The 16,930-nt window shown below is 41.5% G+C and overlaps 1 protein-coding gene across 1 annotated transcript in view; it reads right to left on the bottom strand.

The window, feature by feature from the left end:
* The window catches only part of CARMIL2 (capping protein regulator and myosin 1 linker 2), a 1,059,949-nt gene that overhangs the window by 764,005 nt on the left and 279,014 nt on the right, over nt 1-16,930 (bottom strand). Inside the window, exons 11-12 of the mRNA XM_075188807.1 lie at nt 7,268-7,362; nt 6,498-6,581 (exon numbers count right to left, since the gene is read on the bottom strand). Coding sequence (XP_075044908.1) covers nt 6,498-6,581; nt 7,268-7,362 — 179 coding nt within the window. The remainder of the gene's footprint in view (nt 1-6,497; nt 6,582-7,267; nt 7,363-16,930) is intronic.

Below are 16,930 nucleotides of genomic sequence, written 5' to 3'. Positions count from 1 at the left end.
ATTAGGACCAAAGTTAGTAAGAGAACATATACGGTCTATACAGTTGTATGCTAAAGTTTAGGTAGCCTAAGTAAGAAGAAGTTAACACAACCTCTGAAGGTACAAATTTAAACATTATGGACCTGTTTCATGTTCAGATGTATGTCTGTTTTCGTAGCATATTTTACTCCATGATTCTGCACTGTGCATGCCCAGAAACGGATATTACGCCAATGAGTGCAATTACATGCAATTCATGTCTGAACGCAAATGATACTTGTGACTGGATCACTTATAACTAATTTATGGTATAAATTTATTTAATGAAATAACGCAGGGCGCTTATTTATATATTTGCAAATGTACTTATTTTTGATATTATGTCTAGTTTGGTAAAGGAAATATCTTTATTTCTGAGATCAGGGGAGGAAATTCGTTTTTTGTCTTAACTTTGTTAGAGGAAATGCATTATTTCTGAGGTATATACCTGAAGCAATATGCATTTGTTGAGGAAGTGTTTTGTGTATTTTGGAGTAGAGAAATGACATGTTTGGGGTTTTGTTACTTTTTTTGGGAATTCTCACGTTAACAATAGAGTAGAGGAAATGTGTATTCTGCAACTGTCGGAAGAAAGGATCCATGTTAATCTCATGTTAATTAGACCTTTTGATGTGTGAGGGTCCAACACCTGAAGGCACAGAAAGGTTTAATTAGACTTGCTGTTAGATTTCCTCTGTGTCTAACACAAGATGCAGGAAATCACAGTAAGTTTTAGGATATCACAGATAAGTGTAAAAATTGTTGCATGTAAATCCATGTTTGGGTAAATATATTGCATCTTGATACTAAAAATAGCTCAGACCTCAGAGGGCTGGCTTACCCTGTGGTAATGTGTCCAAAACTGTATAAAAATCACTGTTTTGTACTGGAAATTGTTCTTCTTCTTTCATCTGACCTGCTGTCACACGCCAGGCTCCCGCTGTGTCTCCCCGTGAGCCGGCATGCGCACCCTCTGCTCTCCCGCTCCGTCCCCGCCAGCCTGTCTTACCTTATCAGTCACAGCTGCAGCCCTGATTCCTTTCAGCGCTGTGTCTCTCTCCCCGGCTATCAGCGGTTCTGCGCATGCGCAGAACTTCCAACCCTTCTTCTCTCCTTCTGCTGCCCCCTATTGGCTGCCTAATTGAACCAGCCCTATATCTTGCCCTTCTATCCTAGACTCTGGGCTGGTTCTTTCAGTCAGTTCCTGACTACTGTCCTGGAAGCAGCTCCTGTGCTATCTCATTCCTGGTTCCTGTGAGTTCCATACTCTGCATCCCAGTGTTCCTGCTCCCCCGGGCTTCTATGCTGCAGACCATCCCTACAAACCATTTCCAAGTGGCAACGCTGCAGATCATCTCTGCTAATCACTCCCAAGTGACAACCCTGCAGAACATTCCCTCTGACCACTTCCAAGTGGCAACGCTGCAGAACATTCCTTCTAAAACCACTTCCAAGTAGCAACACTGCAGATCATCTCTGCTAATCACTCCCTAGTGATGACACTGCAGAACATTCCCTCTAACCACTTCCAAGTGGCAACACTGCAGAACATTCCTTCTAAAACCACTCCCATGTGGCAACACTGCAGAACATTGCTTCTAAACCATTTCCAAGTGGCAACGCTGCAGACCATCCCTGCAAACCACTTCTTAGTGGCAACACTGCAGACCATCCTTAGTATCATTCCCTAATGGTATTTTACAGTTCATCACTAACTCCAGTTGTCAGTAGTAACGGCCACAGACCTCCAGTGGCTCTACATCTTCTATACCTCCCGTGGGTTACTACCTACCAAATCCTACGCTCATTCTCTTGTGGTTCGTTGGGAACTTCCCTAGGGGGCCGCGACCTGCAAGTGGAAGCCGCGAAGTCCATATTCCCTTGCGGGAATCACTGGCGAACACCTTTCACTTGTTAGACTCAGTGCCTCTAGCTGAAGTCACGCCAATCCCTGCTGAACTAGTAGGATCCAGCTGTCCCTCGTTAGTATTGTTACACCTGCTCACTGGTTTATTTTCTCACACTGGTTGAAGGTACATCACTTGCTTCAAAGACCTGCTTGGAAACTTCTCAATCCCTGTGACCTAAAGATTAGACCCAACTCTTATCCGTCCCGGCTGTTCTGAGGTCTGGACCCAGCTGTCCGGTACCACTGCTCTGCTCACTACCCAGCAGCTCTGGCCAGTGTGATAGGCCAGGGAGTATCCATTCACAGCAACCCTGATCTATAGGAAGCGGTCAGGAGTACCAGTCCAGGTACACCAGTAACGGGGTGCACTAGCAGCATCAGTTACCCAGAAGAAACCCGGTACTGGATGCCGGTAAGGAGTCCAGTGGTGGCAGCATTTGTAAGACCCTCCTACTGCGGTTAGAGGGTGTATTTAGGATACCGAAAGGGAACTGTGGCAAAAGTAAGCCCAGCCGGTTTCCAGCAACAACAGACAGGGTGACATAGGTGGTCCATCCAGTCACAATAGTTATGACTGCCTAAAACGTGAGAGGCGGAATGGGGGAGGGAAGGGACAGACTAATGTACAGTGAGGGCATTCCAACGCATAGGGGGTCGATTCAAGTCCTGTGCTTTCAGTCATATTGTTTGCATCTGCTTCAGGACAGATGTAAATGTCAGATGATGGTGTCAGATGATGGTCATGAACAAACATGGCATTGCCTCTGACAAGTTAATGTTTTTTTTTTCTTTATTATTCTTTCAAGTCAATCGCATATATTAGCATTTATGTTAAACTTTTGTTTGTTTTTTAAACATTTTAAAAATTACCTTGATTATACTAAATGGCAATGAAATATCTTATAATATAAAATATATTAAGTTTAGATTTTATTTTCCTAACACAGAACCTGAATATATTTCCCTAATATGAAAGTTGTGCTAGTTGTATTTTTGTGTATAATGTGAAAAGAGCCCTGAATTTTTTTTAATGCACAAAGTAATTTTCTATATGTGATGCATTATTTAAAAATGTGTTGAAGAGTATTTGATGATAATGGCGCCATATAATGCAAATGTTTTACATAAATTTTTACATGTTTGTGGCCCAATAGACACATTATGTTTCTCTCATTTAATTTCAAAGGTAACAATGCTTACCCTTGCCTTTCATGGCTTCTCACTCTGATTTTACATCCACACACAAAGTAAAAAGTTGCATACAATTCTGCGCATTTCTCAACCAGATCGTCTATAGAACAGACTTTCAGGCTTCTAAAAGTTTGATTGTGGCCTTGACGGGTCTGGGGAGGACTTATGTATGCGCCAGATATTGCGTGCGGCATTATAGCTCTATGTGTGGTATTTCATAATATTGTCATTCTGAATTGTGTTCTATGGGTGGAAGTGGCCGAGGTTGCTGGCCTGGAGAAAGACGACATCAATGCTAGTCCTCCATAATCACAGGACTATGCAACATTTAAGGCATATGTGATTTCTAGCTACTTTTCTAGCAAGCAGCTTTTTTAATTAGTTACAATTTTATGCTTACAATAGTGTTAGGTATACAAAAGGAAACCTCATATTTTTTAAAACAGTGTATTTGTGAAATAAACAACGCAAATTGTGAAGAACATTTAAGGACACACATCAATGTGTTTTTCTGACTTTTAGCTCCTTGCCCAATCTCTGAAGTATTGGAGAGCAGTTGAGTCACCAGAGCAGAGAATGAAACACTAGAGTTAGAATCGTAGTTCACTAGGCACCTGGCCCTCTAGGGTCATGGAATCACAGAGGTAAGGAAAGAAAGAGATAATAATCACAAGTGTACACACAGGGTAAATGCAAATAGTGCTCCTCTGGAGAAATAGACTTCCCTCCACCAATTATACAAGTATTAGCAAAATCACCAGTAGCAGTCAAACCTCCAAAAAAACCACAGCAATAATAATAATTTGGTTCCTGCACCAAACGAGTCTCAAATTGCTCCTCAAGAAGGACCAGTGGATCATTCATCCAACCTGATTGGATGTTCTGTTATCTTGATGATTCCAGCTGTTTGGCCCTCTCTCCACCAGCTTACTGGGACCCTGAGTACCAGTCTCGCTACCGATATAGGGTCACCAGTTCCCCAGGATCACAAATATCTCCTGGTGGAGTAAGGATGAATCCGCTCTTAAGAAGTTCAATACCCAATCTGAATCCAAGAGTTTCTAAGTCCAACAGTTTTTCTGGCACTGATAGAATTCAGCAACTCATCCTCAGTTCAACTTCTACTCCTGAGAAAATCCGCAGCAACACCCACTGTCCCTCCGGGGTCTCCTTTTAGCAAGCCTCCAAAAATTCTCCAGGGACACAAAGCAATGCAGGATCTGGCACTGGTCGAAATTTAATAACCATGTAGAGGGCTGGTGTAATCCAATGGGCCTATTGAGTGACAGAGTGGGTTGGACCGATATTTCCCCAATTTTATCCAGCCTCGTCACATACCTCCCTCTTATTAAATCAAGGGGACAGAGTCTTGATGTCGGACTCCTGATATTGGCCTTGGCTTTTGGGTGCTGGGTTCAGAAAAACATGGGTTCAGAAAAACATAGATCTCACATACAGTCCAGCTCACTTAAGGGCCAAGACAACAGTAAAAATAAGTATATCACATGTACATGACTTAATATACCAACCATGGTATAATAAGATGGGATTATCTTTATCCATATATGGAGGATAATTACACTATGCCCACAATATTAAAGCCTTGGCAAAATTATTTGATAATGTGACTGACCAGATACTGGATATATTGAAATTAACTTCTATTTCAGCTGGTGTTCAACAATTTGACTGCTGCACAAATAGGAATGTGCCAGATAGTTGGCCTGGCCTGTTGTTCCTATATTGCTGATAATTATAGTGAACCTATAGAAGTGCATATTACAGAGGTAAAATTACATAAGGAGAAATTTAGGAAGCAACATAATGACCCTGAACATGATCTTGACTGGTTCAAAGGTCTGGGAGGATGGGTTATGGCAATAATTCAAATAATAATACAAGGATTGTTGCTAATTTTTATTGTCTTCCTAGCCATCAATATTTTGATATCGGTTATTATGAAAATTTTGCCCAAAGGATGCTCCCAGAGGGAACCTCTGAATGTGAATGTGGCAATTACTTCAAAAGAACAATGTGGCAATCCATATTACATGTACGATGACACAGACACAGATGAATGACAATATGTTATCAAGCTGTCAAATCGAAACAACTGTATAATGTTACAAGCTCATTTTTTATTTTGTTGTTTGCTTTTCTTTTATACTTTCATAAGCATTGTATTATGTTAGGGTAAGTGATTTGCAAGGGCCACCTATACATAAGTGTAAATGGAAATGTGTATCCCATCCTATCGCAGCCTTAGGTTAGATAAGATGAAATAGGGCTTATATCGGTGAGAATTACATAAAGTAGAGACAGGTAATGCTTAATTAAATGATCAAAAGAAGGGAAATGTAAAGGAAATAATGATCTTTTTAATTAAGCAATATACCCTGCATAGAAATAATCAATGTAGAAACCAATTAGCTAGAATGATTGAAGTACAGTCCTGCACAGCTACAGGAATTTTAGAATAACAAGTTCTTTCCAAAGCTAAAAGGTATTACTTTGAATCCTAGAAATAAGTAATTTTTAGAAAAGAAAAGCAAGGTGACGCAGGACAGTTAGCCTGGAATAGATACTTTGCAGTTATCGTACAATATAAAGGAATGTGCTAATTATTTTAATATGTAAACGCAATAGAAACCAAGAAGGCAATGTTATCTGAATAAGTAGTAGTGCCTAAGCTTCAATAAATCAGAACTGATTTTTCAGACAACTGTGTGTGTGTCTGATCACTTTCCAGCACTGTACAACTTGTACCTGAATCAGAAGGAATTTTACAAGTGGCAAACTCTTGTGCCTTTAACACTGGATAGCAACCTTCTGAGAGATTTTGACTTTAACTCTGAAACTTTTAGAAGTAACTCTGCTTCTAGGCTCCATCTCACATGGATAGACTATCTAGAACACCTGACACCTTAATGCATAGAGCATATACCTCGAACATTCTTTTTTATTCTATAGTAAAGAGGCAATAACATTGAAATGAAATCTGCTAATGCCTCACTCCAGTATAATATAGCATATATTAGTAAAAACTAATTAGGAAATGTTTCCAAGGTTTGTAGTTATGGTTAGAAGACCATCCCAGGCAGATAGGCCCTTTTCACTTATGTAAATCACACCAACTACAGAATATGTACACACTCTTGGAATAAGATGTTCACACCATAATACAACCTAATCGTATTTATTTTATTTTGTTTATTTTAGAAATATTTATATTCCTGAAAGAATGATGTGATTTACTCTGCATATTTTCTATCAAGTGTTTTCTATCATCTGTAATGATTATACAGACAAATATACATTTCTTTTAAAAGACATATCAAAGGCCTGGTAAACCAAGGACATGTGTAAAAAATTGTATTACCTTTTGGTGTTACTGACGTTCTTGCAAAATTTAGATGATGTAAAATTTGACTTTTATCAAAATGTCGGCTAATTGCAGATATCCCTGAAAGAAATAGAAAATATATAATTAATATACATCAAGCAAATAGATTCTCAAAACCACATCCTACCACCTATTGGAAGCCCTGACCCTATAATCACATAACTGGATACTAACCCGACTGGACAATCACCCCCATGCCTCTCTTGCTGGCCAACCAGTTTCATGCCTTCTTCACTGGACACCCAACACCAAACCTCCCTCTCAGGACATACAGACCCTGTACATCCCTTGATAGGCACCTAGCCACCATACTTTTCTCACTAGACACCAACGTCCATGGCAATACAGACTCTAATATCTATATGACCCTCACTGGGGAATGCTGGCTACCTCCCCTATTCTTCACTCCTTGAACATCTGCACACACACCTATCTTTGCACACACAACCCAATGCCTCATTGACTGGACACATACCCCCACCCCTACCCTGATAACACTCAAACCAACACTACCATTACTGACAACAGTGCTCACTTGCCTCAGCGCCTCTATTTCTACAGGCCTGCCCTATGCCTTCCTTATTGGATACCTGCCCACATGCCTCTCTTTCTGGATTCTCACACCAACACCGCCTACATTTGTCACTTGTTCCTGTACCTTCTCTGGACATCATAACTCACTCCCTAGATACCAAGCCCTACTTAAGGGTCTGTCTTACTCAAACAATAGTATATTGCTGTTATACCTCGGTCTTCCATCTGATTCCCAGAAAGATTTATGGAATGGAGCACAGTGCCAGGATTGTTGTCTAGTGCTTGAGCCATCTTCACAGCAAAATCACTATTGAGAAAAAGAGGTTTGTTCACAAATATTCAAATTAGTCTTTAAATAACTATACGTAAGGCTCAAATGTGCCAGTTTTGGACCATTAGGTCATTTAAAAACCACATTATGTATAGGTCTGCACAATGCTACTTAATGCAATGATTCCTTGTGCGCCTAGTGCATTGCAAAAGGCACATCTACTTCACAGTCCCTAGAAAACAATCAGAACCAGATGTGGGCTGGGCCATGGGGCAGGGGCACATGTGTGCCACGGGGCTGGGCTTAGACACTGGTCCTGCATTGTGACTTATCAGACTGTGTCCTTTGCGCTTTGTCCTGAGGTCAGAGGCGGCTCTTCACAGCAGTTCACGCAATGCAGCTCAATGTGAGCGAAAAGAGTCTGTGAATAGAGCTTATGCTGTCTTCAGTGCGAGTCAATAGTGCAGGTACAGTCTCCTTTCTTCTACATGGCTTTGTGAAGTTTTGAAATTGGAAAGAGAAAGAAGAAATGTATTTTTTGGTCACTCAAAAGGGTCTAAATTTTAATACTTCAAAACTTTATTGATATGCATTAAAATATTTCAATAATTTTTAGAGATATATTCCCCTTTAGCAAGTATAAATCACATTTGATTAGCAAAATATTTAAAAAGTAAGATGATAACTATATTGATATAAATATACACAATGACAGTTTAACACTGCCATCGCACCCCGCTCAACTCTCAAACTCATTCTATAATGATTTGTCTCTCCCTAGGATTGTATCCTCAAATAAAGTATTCTGCCTGTTAAATAATATAAAAAATAAGCAGTTCTAATAAGTGCTAATTATATAGATATCCAGAACTTCACGGGTGGTCTCTCAAACAGAAGCTCACAGGGACTGAACCTTGTTGATGCCTGAGGCATCTCTCTTATCACAACCATGAGTTAGGGTAACAGAGTATCCCAATCTCTCTTATTGTGAGCCACGGCTCATCTAATCATTTGCTTAAGGGTCCTATTAAATCGTTCAACCAACCCAACAGATTGCAGGTGATAAACCGAGGTCTGTAGTTATTGGACCCCTAGCAATTTACACAATTCCTTCATTAATCCTGACATAAAGAGAGTTCCCTTATCTGTTAGGATTTCCTTTGGGATTCCAAGTTGAGTGTACTTTAATAGTAACTCTTTTGCAATAGTGCTCGATTTAATATTCCATAGCATAATTGCCTCAGGGTATCCTGTAGTGTAATCAAGAACTATTAAAACATATTGATGCCCTCGGGCACACTTCTCCAAGGGACCCACTAAATCCATGGCGATTTGCCCAAATGGAACCGGAATTATAGTATGAGGTACTAGCTGAGATGGATTGTCTGCTGGCATACTGGGCAGGCTTGACAGTATCTCTTGACTGCCATACGGATTCCCAGCCAATAAAACCTCAGGAGCACCCGATTTAGAGTCTTCTCTTCTCCCTGATGTCACCCAAAAAAGTGTGTATGGTCTGTTGTTAGCACCAAAGGGACGTGTACCTGTGGCACCAAGAGTTGATGAACTGTTTTCTCCTGTATCATCACCACTCTATACAGCAGATCCTCTTTTATTATAAAATAAGGCTCTCCCCTGGCCGGTTTCTCAGCCTTCCAAACTTCTTTCACTTCCATAACAAATATATAAATATTTTCCAATGCACTATCATTAAGTTGGACCATTGCAAAGTTCTTGAGTGACACAGTCCTGGATATTAGGGACCAATCTTCACCCTCTGGCAGGGCTTCTGTTTCCTCCCAACTTTTTTCAGCTTGAACTTTTCTTTCCCATCTTCTGGAATGCAACATTGGCCCCCTTGCAGCCAAAGCCTGGTATCCAGGCTCCAAGCATTGCAGGTTCTCTGTCTATATCTCCACTTCCAGGGTATGAAAGACAGGATCAAATAGGGTCAGATGTCTGGCCAGTGACTCAGTTGCCGGCATGTCCTGAGAGATCTGGTTGGCTATAATTTCCCAGAACAGGGGAAAGTCTTGCCCAATAATAAAGGGGTATAGCAGCCTTGGGGCTACCACTTGCACTGGTCCTCCCTTCGAGTGTAGTACTTATTAACGATACTGACTACCCTGACATGGACTACGACTTCATGAGGATTCCGAAGAATTACTACCCCCACCTGAAAAAAATACTGAAAAAATACTGACTTACTATGATCCAGATGACTTCATGCTACAATCCGATGTCTTGCCGACTGTGGAAAATTACATCCTCCTAAAGCAGCGATGGACGGACACAGCTGCCATTTATCTAATGTAAGTATTATTTTAGGGGTTAGGGGTATTAGGGTTCGGAGTTAAGGTTAAGGTTAGGAGTTAGGAGTTAGGGGACAGGGTTAGGGTTAACCTTACCTTTACAAGCCGGGTCTGGCTTGTAAAAAGCTCTTTTGTTAAGCTATACTTGACAAAAGAGGAAATGGGTGAGGTGCCGTACATAGCAGAACACTCCTCCAGTATACAATAAGAGAGGGCAACAAAGGGTGAAGAACTTTTGGAAAGCATAAAAAAGTGTGAGAGCAGATGTTGTTCCATCATGCACTGTGTAGGGGACCCACCATGATTTTTGTTTAGGGTCCAATTTTGTCTACAACCAGTCCTGCAGGGGTCCACAGACTGTGACTGCACAGTTCATGGCCCTGCCTCCAGACACACGGTTCATTTCAGCATTCAGTAGTGGAGCCTTTTTGTAATCAGCTGACTCAAGTGCTCTTACTCTAACCAGAGGAGGAGCCAGAAAGTACGCAGAGGGACTCACCATGACTGTTCTGGGAAAACTCCGCACCCCTGCAGCATCTGCATTGGAGCTCGGGGATTGTCAAAGGAGATGCCATGTTAATGTAACTATTATATTATTGTACACATATAAATTAACATACACATGCTATTTATAAGCAGATACCCACTTTATTCACTTTAAAAAAAATTATTATATTTAGACTGGCTGAGAATGTAAATGTTTGTCAATTTATTTTATTTAATTATATTTCCTTTAAATATTTACCTTTTTTAAATTAAGTTGTTATGTTGTCCTCTAATATTTAAATTTTATTTACATTTGGTGAAGGGTTGGATACCCTTAAATTCTATAAAGCACTGTAATCTGTTATGTATTTTGTAGGTGACTTAAAATGTTCTTTTACACTAGATATCTACACTATAATTATCACGCTATTCCACTAAGAATATCGCTGACTGGTATTTGTGCTACTAACTTGAGAGGCGCGGAGTCTAACACACCACCGGTGTTCACCAGGGACCCCCGCAAGGAGGTTTGGGCTTTGCTGCGTGTGGTGTGCAGATCGCGGTTCTCCCAGGAAGTCACCAGTGCAGCGAATGGAGGGTAGTCAGACAGGCCGAGACGAAAGCGAGGTACCACGAAGAACAGGCAAGAATAGTCAGGGACGGTCCAAAGGTCAATACCAGTGCGGGCAGCGACGTACAAGGGAGATCCGGGAGAGAAGTCAAACAAGCCAAGGAGTCAAACACAGGAGATCAGGAACAGTAATAGTAATGCTAAAGGCTGGAGCTGGATAGAACCAATACTCTGGCACCCTAATGGTGCCAGAGTGAAGTTTAAATAGGGGCGTGTCTTGTGGTCAGAGGGCGTCCGTCTCCGGCACCCAGCGGAGGTGCGAGGACAGCTCCTGACAGTATCCTCCCCCTATCTCTTGCGGGTGGTGCAAGAATTCTGCAGAAATTTTGCCAGCAGACGTGGAGCATGAATATCCTCTTTATAGACCCAAGATCTTTCTTCTGGGCCATAGCCTTTCCAATGGATTAGAAATTGGCGTTTACCTCTGGAGATGCGAGATTCTAAAATGCGTTCAACTAGGAATTCTTCACCACGAATGGTCCTGACTGGAGGAGAAGGTGGAAAGGATTTGCTGGAAAATTCGTTGAGAATGAGTGGTTTAAGCAGAAATATATGGAACGTATTATAAATCCGAAGGGAAGCTGGTAGATGAAGTCTGTAGGTGACTGGATTAATGACATGAGAGATGGAAAAAGGCCCAATATAGCGTGGAGCCAGTTTCATAGTGGGAACCTTGAGTCTAAGGTTGCGGGTAGCTAACCACACTTTTTCTCCTACCCGAAGCTTTGGGAGGTTTCTTCTGTGATGATCAGAAAAGTGTTTGTAACGATTTGAGGACAGTAGTAACCTGGAACGTACTTGGGACCAGATTTGGGAAAAATTGCGGACCAAGTTTTGTGTGGCAGGTACAGAGGAATCAGATAGATGGGAGAAGGTGGGGAGAATAGGATGTCTCCCGTAAATAGTAAAAAAGGGAGAGTTACCCGTAGACTCGTGTTGGTGGTTATTATGGGTAAACTCTGCCCAGGGTAAAAGTTCACTCCAGGAAAATTGTTGATCCGAACAGTAACACCATAGAAATGCTTCCAGGTCTTGATTGGTCCGTTCCGTCTGTCCATTTGTTTGCGGGTGGTACCCGGAGGAGAACTTTAGACTGATACCCAGCTGTTTGCAAAAGAACCTCCAGAATCGGGAGACGAATTGGACTCCTCTATCAGAAATGATGTCCCTCGGGCAGCCATGAAGGCGGAAGATCTCTCGGATGAACAGGAGTGCCAACTGGGAAGCAGAGGGTAGTCCCTTGAGGGGAATGAAGTGGGCCAGTTTTGAAAAGCGGTCCACCACCACCCAGATGGTGTTAAAGCCATGGCTGGCAGGAAGATCTGTAATGAAGTCCAAGCTAATACTGAGCCATGGAAGGTCTGGAATGGGTAGTGGGTGGAGAAGGCCAGCAGGGTATCTCCTAGGCGTCTTGTGTCGGGCACAGACCTCACAAGAACGGATGTATTTCTGGACGTCCGAGGATAAAGAGGGCCACCAGTATAGGCGAGATAGGAGGGCAACTGTCTTCTTAACCCTAGCATGACCAGCAAATTTGGTGTTGTGAGCTCATCTCAGGAGTTTGATGCGCAGATGTTCTTGCACAAAGGAACGACCAGGAGGAGGAGTCTTGAAGGAAGAATTGGTCAAAGCTACAATTATGGAGGGATTGAGGATAGGTTTGGCAACCATGGGTGACGAGACATCGGAGAAATCAAATGATCGGGATAATGCGTCAGCACGCAGATTCTTGGTATCGGGCCGAAAGGTAAATATCAGCTGGAATCTGTTAAAAAATAGCAACCAGCGGGCCTGTCAAGGGTTCAGACATTGTGCAGATTGCAAGTAGGTGAGATTTTTATGATCGGTATACACTGTGATGGGAAAGCACGCCCCCTCCAACAGATAGCGCCATTCCTCTAGGGCGGTCTTGATGGCGAGCAGTTCCTTATCCCCAATCGCGTAGTTGGCTTCACTGGCAGAAAATCTTTTAGAAAGAAAACCACAAGGAACAGGGAGGCCTGCAGGATTCTTTTGGGAGAGTACTGCTTCAATCCCAACGGAGGATGCGCCGACCTCTAAGAAAAACGTTTAATTTTGATCAGGTTGAGATAAGACTGATGCAGACATGAAGGCCTCCTTAATGGCTAGGAATGCTCGTACTGCCTCTAGGGGCCAAGATTTAGATTGGCCACCCCTCCGAGTGAGGAAAGTATTAGGAGAGATTAATGTAGAAAATCCCTTAATGAATTGGCGATAATAATTCGTGAAGCCAATAAAACGCTGGGTAGCATTGAGACCGGAAGGTTGAGGCCAATTATGAATAGCCTCCAATTTTCTTAGATCCATCCGAAGGCCGGAGCCTGAGACTATATATCCTAGGAAGGGTACTTGAGGGCAATTGAAGAGACATTTTTCGAGTTTGCAGAATAGGAGATTGGAACGTAAACGAGAAAGTACTTCTTTGACATGCAGAAGATGAGTAGACAGGTCTTGTGAAAAGATTAGGATATCATCCAAATATATAACCACTGATTGGTAGAGTAAATATTTTGTTCACAAAGTCCTGAATGACAGCTGGGGTGTTACTGAGCCCAAACGGCATCACCAGGTATTCATAGTGGCCGTCCCTGGTATTAAATGCGGTTTTCCACTCGTCTCCTTTGCGAATTCTAATAAGATTGTAGGCCCCTCTGAGGTCCAATTTGGTAAAAATTTGTGCCCCACGAATGCGATCAAAAAGTTCCGAAATTAGGGGAAGAGGGTAGCGGTTTTTAATCGTGATGGCGTTTAATCTCCTGTAATCAATGCACGGTCTGAGAGAGCCGTCCTTCTTCTTAACAAAAAAGAAGCCTGCACCTGCTGGGGAAGATGATTTCCTAATGAAACCCTTTATAAGATTTTCATAAACATATTCGGACATGGTTTGTGTCTCAGGTAAGGACAGCGGATATACCCTGCCTCTAGGAATATTCTTCCCAGGGATGAGATCGATGGGGCAATCCCAAGGCCGATGAGGAGGAAGGATCTCGGAAGCGGTTTTAGAGAAAACATCAGCGAAACCAGAGTAGGCCTCAGGAAGACCCACCCGGGAAGATGTACAAAGACAGGTCAGTTTGGGTTTTAATGGGGAAACAGATCTCAGACATTGTCACACTTCTGGTATCACAAACGCAACCCAATAGCCAGGTATTTCTGAATTCAACAAGATTTATTTTGGTATATAAATAAATCTCCAGTGTCCAACAAATAAAGTCCAAAGTCACAAGAGGATAAAAGTCTGGTGGAAGTATCAAGTACTTGTAGTCCAAATCACAAAGAAGCAAGGTTCTGTGGAAGCATCTGGGTCAGATACAAACACAATACTCGTGCAAAGGCTTCATAACAGGAAGTGCCTTTTCTAGGCGCAAACAGGAAATGGAATCCAAGATGGAATCTTTATGAGACAGTCCCGGCCATCTTGGATAAGGGCAAGTTCATAACAGAGATCCAAGATGGAAACTTCATGAGGTAATCACGGCCATCTTGAATGAGGGCAAATGTAAGGGCAAGTACATAACAGGATGCCCCCTTCTCAACGACGTCCTCTGGACGACTTAGGACCAGGCTTCCAAGGATGCTGTTGATGAAATGTTTTTACCAAAAGTGGGGCATGAACATCCTTAGCGGATTGCCAGGAGTCATCTTCTGGCCCATAGCCCTGCCAACGTAGCAGATACTGTAATTGATGTCGAAATTTACGAGAGTCCAGGATCTTTTCAACTATAAATTCCTCATGCTCATCAACTTGAATTGGCTCAGGAGGAGGCAATGAGCGACCAGGAAATGGATTCTTAACTGATGGTTTTAGTAATGACACATGAAAAACAGGATGTACCTTCATGGAATCAGGAAGATCCAAACGAAAAGCCACTGAACTAATCTGTGCAATGATCTTATATGGACCAATGAACTTACTTCCCAACTTAGCAGATGGTACCTTCATTCTTAAATGTCTAGTTGACAACCATGCTTCATCACCAATATTAAAAGTTGGAGCAGCCCTTCGTGATCTGTCAGCATCACGTTTATATCTTTCTTGAGCAGTTTTCAATGTCTCTTTTAATAATTCAAGATTACTTTGCATAAGAATCAGTCTATCTTCCACAGCAGGAATTGGAGAGTCACAAGGTAGATTGGGACAAATATTTGGATGATATCCTAGATTAGCATAGAAAGGGCTAAATCTTGTAGATTAATGTTGAGAATTATTGTATGCAAACTCAGCCATGGGGAGGATATCAACCCAATCATCTTGTAGGTGACAAATATAACATCTGAGGTATTGCTCAAGTGTTTGGTTTGTTTGCTCCGTTTGTCCATTTGACTGTGGATGAAATGCAGTGGACAAGTTCACCACAATGCCAAGGGATTTGCAAAACTGTTTCCAAAATCGTGATGTGAATTGAATGCCTCGGTCTGACACCACATCATTAGGAATGCCATGCAAACGAAAAACTTATTTTATAAGTAAGTCGGCTGTTTCTTTTGCTGTAGGAGTACCCTGGCAGGGTATAAAATGAGCCATCTTTGTCAGTCTGTCAATTACCACAAAGATAGTGGTCATATTCTTAGATCTCGGAGGTTCTACAATGAAGTCCATGGAAATGGAATCCCATGGACGTGTAGATATTGGCAAAGGTTGTAGTAGTCCAAAAGGAGACGCACGAGGAGTCTTAAATCTGGCACACGTTGTACAAGAGGATACATATTTTGCTACATCTTCCTTATAGTTGGGCCACCAGAATGAACGGCTTAACAGTTCTTGAGTTTTCTGAAGTCCTTTATGGCCTGCTAATTTAGAGTCATGGAATAGTTGCATGACCTTTACCGTGCTTTTTCTGGAACATATAATTGATGTGCCATATGCCAGACTCTGTTGTTATAAGATAATTTAACATTTTTTGGAGGATTCATGAGGGTAGAATCCGTATCATATCCATTTTTGATCTCTGTTAATAACTCAGTTGTACAAATAACCCCCATAAAATTTGAATCAGGAATTATTGTTTGAACAGGTTTTACCTGTTGAGGATTCTCCGCAAAGGCTCTTGAGAGGGCATCAGCTTTTCCATTCTTCGATCCAGGTCTATAGGAAATTAGGTAATCAAAACGGCTTAAAAAGAGAGCCCATCGAGCTTGTCGGGGAGATAATCCTTTTACTGATTTAAGGAATTCCAAATTCCGATGATCGGTGAGGACTATCACTTGATGCTTTGCACCTTCTAAAAGATGTCTCTATTCTGAAAAAGCAGCTATAATGGCAAGAAGTTCTTTATTTCCCACATCATAGTTTCTTTTAGGAGCAGTCATTTGTCTTGAATAAAAAGCACAGGGGTGAAGTAACATTTTTTCTCCTACTCTTTGTGAAATTACTGCTCTTATAGCTGAATCCGATGCATCCGTTTCCAAAACAAATGGGAGTGTAGGATCAGGATGAATTAATATAGGAGCTTACATGAACTTTGTTTTCCAAATGGAAAAAGCTTTATCAGCTGCTGGTGACCACTGAAAAGAGGAAACCTTTTTTGTGAGCTGAGTAATGGGGGCAGCAATTCCAGAAAAGTCCTTTATAAAGCGTCGATAGAAATTAGCAAAGCCCATAAATCGTTGCACATCTTTGACATTTTGAGGTATGGGCCAATCTACCACAGCATGCACTTTACAGGGATCCATACACAGTCCTTGAGGGGAGATAATGTAACCCAAAAATTTTATTTGAGTACGATGGAATTCACATTTCTCCAACTTGATGTATAATTGGTTTATATATAGCCGTTGTAAAATAATTCGAACATGTTCTTGATGTTCTGGTAAAGAATTAGAAAAGTTAAGGATATCATCAAGATATACAATAATGAACAGATCAAGCAAATCTCGAAAGACATCATTTATAAAATGTTGGAAAGTAGCAGGGGCATTACATAACCAGAACGGCATCACATAACCAGAACGGCATCACGAGGTACTCATAATGTCCATATTTTGTTAGAAAAGCCGTTTTCCATTATCACCTGGTCGAATGCGTATTAGGTTGTACGCTCCTCTTAAATCGAGCTTTGTGAAAATACTTGCTGTCTGCAGTCTTTCCAATAATTCTGGGATGAGATGGAGTGGATGTCTGTTCTTTATAGTAATTTTATTTAAATCTCTATAA

Source organism: Mixophyes fleayi, chromosome 10 (genome assembly GCF_038048845.1).
Source record: "Mixophyes fleayi isolate aMixFle1 chromosome 10, aMixFle1.hap1, whole genome shotgun sequence".
NCBI classification, from domain to species: Eukaryota; Metazoa; Chordata; class Amphibia; order Anura; family Limnodynastidae; genus Mixophyes; species Mixophyes fleayi.
This window is presented reverse-complemented; position numbering and strand designations above follow the sequence as displayed.